At 42.4% G+C, this 2,500-nt stretch overlaps 1 protein-coding gene across 1 annotated transcript in view; it reads left to right on the top strand.

Moving 5' to 3' along the window:
• The window catches only part of ambp (alpha-1-microglobulin/bikunin precursor), an 8,435-nt gene that overhangs the window by 4,784 nt on the left and 1,151 nt on the right, over nucleotides 1–2,500 (top strand). Inside the window, exons 5-9 of the mRNA XM_060896269.1 lie at nucleotides 908–1,009; nucleotides 1,289–1,335; nucleotides 1,469–1,547; nucleotides 1,628–1,795; nucleotides 2,254–2,427. Of these exons, the coding sequence (XP_060752252.1) occupies nucleotides 908–1,009; nucleotides 1,289–1,335; nucleotides 1,469–1,547; nucleotides 1,628–1,795; nucleotides 2,254–2,427 (570 nt within the window). The remainder of the gene's footprint in view (nucleotides 1–907; nucleotides 1,010–1,288; nucleotides 1,336–1,468; nucleotides 1,548–1,627; nucleotides 1,796–2,253; nucleotides 2,428–2,500) is intronic.

Consider the following 2,500-nt stretch of genomic DNA (forward strand, 5'->3'; position numbering starts at 1 on the left):
ACCGCTTTAATAAACCATTTACCGCTTTAATAAACCATTTACCGCTTTGATTTTCCAAATCAAATCTTTGAGTCACCACTTTAAGCCAATTATGATTCATCTCTTTGAGTTGGCTCTGATTCTGCTTTTCAGTGAAGCTCTTTGAGTCAGTTCTTTAAGCCAGTTCTGATTCAGGTTTGTAAGTCAGTTCTCTGAGTCACCACTTTGAGTCATCTTTTCTGGTGATATCTTTGAATTGACTCTGACACCGCTCTGTAAGTCACCTCTTTAAGCCAGCTTTGAGTCAGATTTTTAAGTCAACTTTTATAGTGATATCCTTGAATCAACTCACATCACTTTAAGTCAACTCCTTAAGTCAACCTTATAGTAATACTTTTGAATTGACTCTGAGTCATCTCTTTAAATAAACTCATTGAGTCAATGTTTTTAGTGATATATTTAAATCAGTCAACTCTTTGATGAGGGGGTCACGGTGTCTTAGTGGTTAGCACGTTCGCCTCACACCTCCAGGGTTGGGGGTTTGATTCCCACCTCCACCTTGTGTGTGTGGAGTTTGCATGTTCTCCCCGTGCCTCGGGGGTTTCCTCCGGGTACTCCGGTTTCCTCCCCCGGTCCAAAGACATGCATGGTAGGTTGATTGGCATCTCTGGTAAATTGTCCGTAGTGTGTGAGTGAATGAGAGTGTGTGTGTGTGTCTGTGTGTGTGCCCTGCGATGGGTTGGCACTCCGTCCAGGGTGTATCCTGCCTTGATGCCCAATGACGCCTGAGATAGGCACAGGCTCCCCGTGACCCGAGGTAGTTCGGATAAGCGGTAGAAGATGAATGAATGAATGAACTCTTTGATGAAGAGCTAGTAGGAAACATGAGGTAAGATTGAGGTGTTGTGCTGGTTGTTGCCCCATACAGGTCGTAAGAAGGAATTGCGGCCCACGCTGGTGGAGGACTTTAAGACCCTGGTGGCTGAACAGGGAATGAGTGCAGACACCATCTCTATTAGAGAGAACAAAGGTATTAAATAATACAATTCTCATCCAGTTTTATTTAGAGTTTAATAAAGCTAATTATAAGGAGAATAAAGGTTTAAAGGTTTAAAGGAAAATATTATACAAAGAAATTTGAGCAACAGAAGACAGGAAGTATTTGTGAGGGTTTATAGAAAATAACACCTGTTATAAAGGTAAAGAGTGAGTCTTATTTTGTGTTGTTTAAAACATTGAGGATATATTTTAAGGTGCTCAACTCTGATTCCTTCTTCATCCATCTCTGTGTTTTTTTCTTTCTCATTAGGAGATTGTGTTCCAGGAGAACAAACAGCGACACAAACTGAGGTTCAGGTATAAAAAAATTCATGAATTGTTCATCATTTCTGTCTCACTGATTATACGAAAATCATTCTTTATTAAGACGGCCAAGAAAAGTAAGAAGTGAAGCTTATTTATGATCGTTCCCCATAATGCTTTGGTACAGCCCAGGATGAGAAGATCGGAGGTGCTGCCTCCATCTGATGAAGGTTCTGCAGATGATGGGCCCATCTTCAAAGGAGACGGTGCGTGGACACACACACACACACACACACACACACACACACTAATGCACCTCCCTTTCTGTGTGTGTGTGTGTGTGTAGACTCCTGTAAAGGTGTTCCAGATCCTGGTCCATGTTTCGGGATGCTCCATCGCTACCACTACAACTCCTCCATCATGACGTGTCAGAGGTTTGATTACGGAGGCTGTATGGGCAACCAGAACAACTTCCTCACTGAGAAGGAGTGTCTGCAGACCTGCCGCACTGAGGGTGTGTGTGTGTGAGTGTGTGTGGGTGTGTGTGAGCATGTCCCTCAGTGTTTTATTTCTCTCTCACCAAAGCAACTTGCCAACAAATATAATTCATATAACAGTTTATAGTTTTTTATCAGTTCACAGTTTTTTTCTGCAGCTTTTATCAAAATGTGTGATGCAACTTTTTTGTTATTTACTTGGTTTGTTGAAATCAAAAGCACAGGATTCCTCTTTCTTTCCTTTAAATGAAGACACTTGACTCTGAGAGATCTGGACTCAGACTCCACGTGTGTTTGGAGAATCATCTGATCCTCTGAACATTTATGAAACTGATTTGATTTTGTATTCATTTCTTGAAGAGACCTGAATAAAGCTGTGATGTGACGCTGTATCACAGTCTGAGCTGCTGTTATAGAGAATTAATCAACACCATTAACCCAATCAGACCGATCTCCTCTTCTGTCTCCTGTCCAGCTGCCTGTCGCCTCCCCATAGACGTCGGTTCGTGTAAAATGTCGCTGCAGTTCTGGGCTTTTGACTCGAAGGATGGAAAGTGTGTGTCCTTCATCTACGGAGGTTGTGACGGCAACGGCAACCGCTTCTACTCACAGAAAGAGTGTGAGGAGTACTGCGGTGTGAGCAGAGATGGTACACACACACACACTTATACACACACATATACACACCACACACACTTATAAACACACACAAATTCACACCA

This window comes from Tachysurus vachellii, chromosome 20, assembly GCF_030014155.1.
Source record: "Tachysurus vachellii isolate PV-2020 chromosome 20, HZAU_Pvac_v1, whole genome shotgun sequence".
In the NCBI taxonomy this organism is placed as follows: Eukaryota; Metazoa; Chordata; class Actinopteri; order Siluriformes; family Bagridae; genus Tachysurus; species Tachysurus vachellii.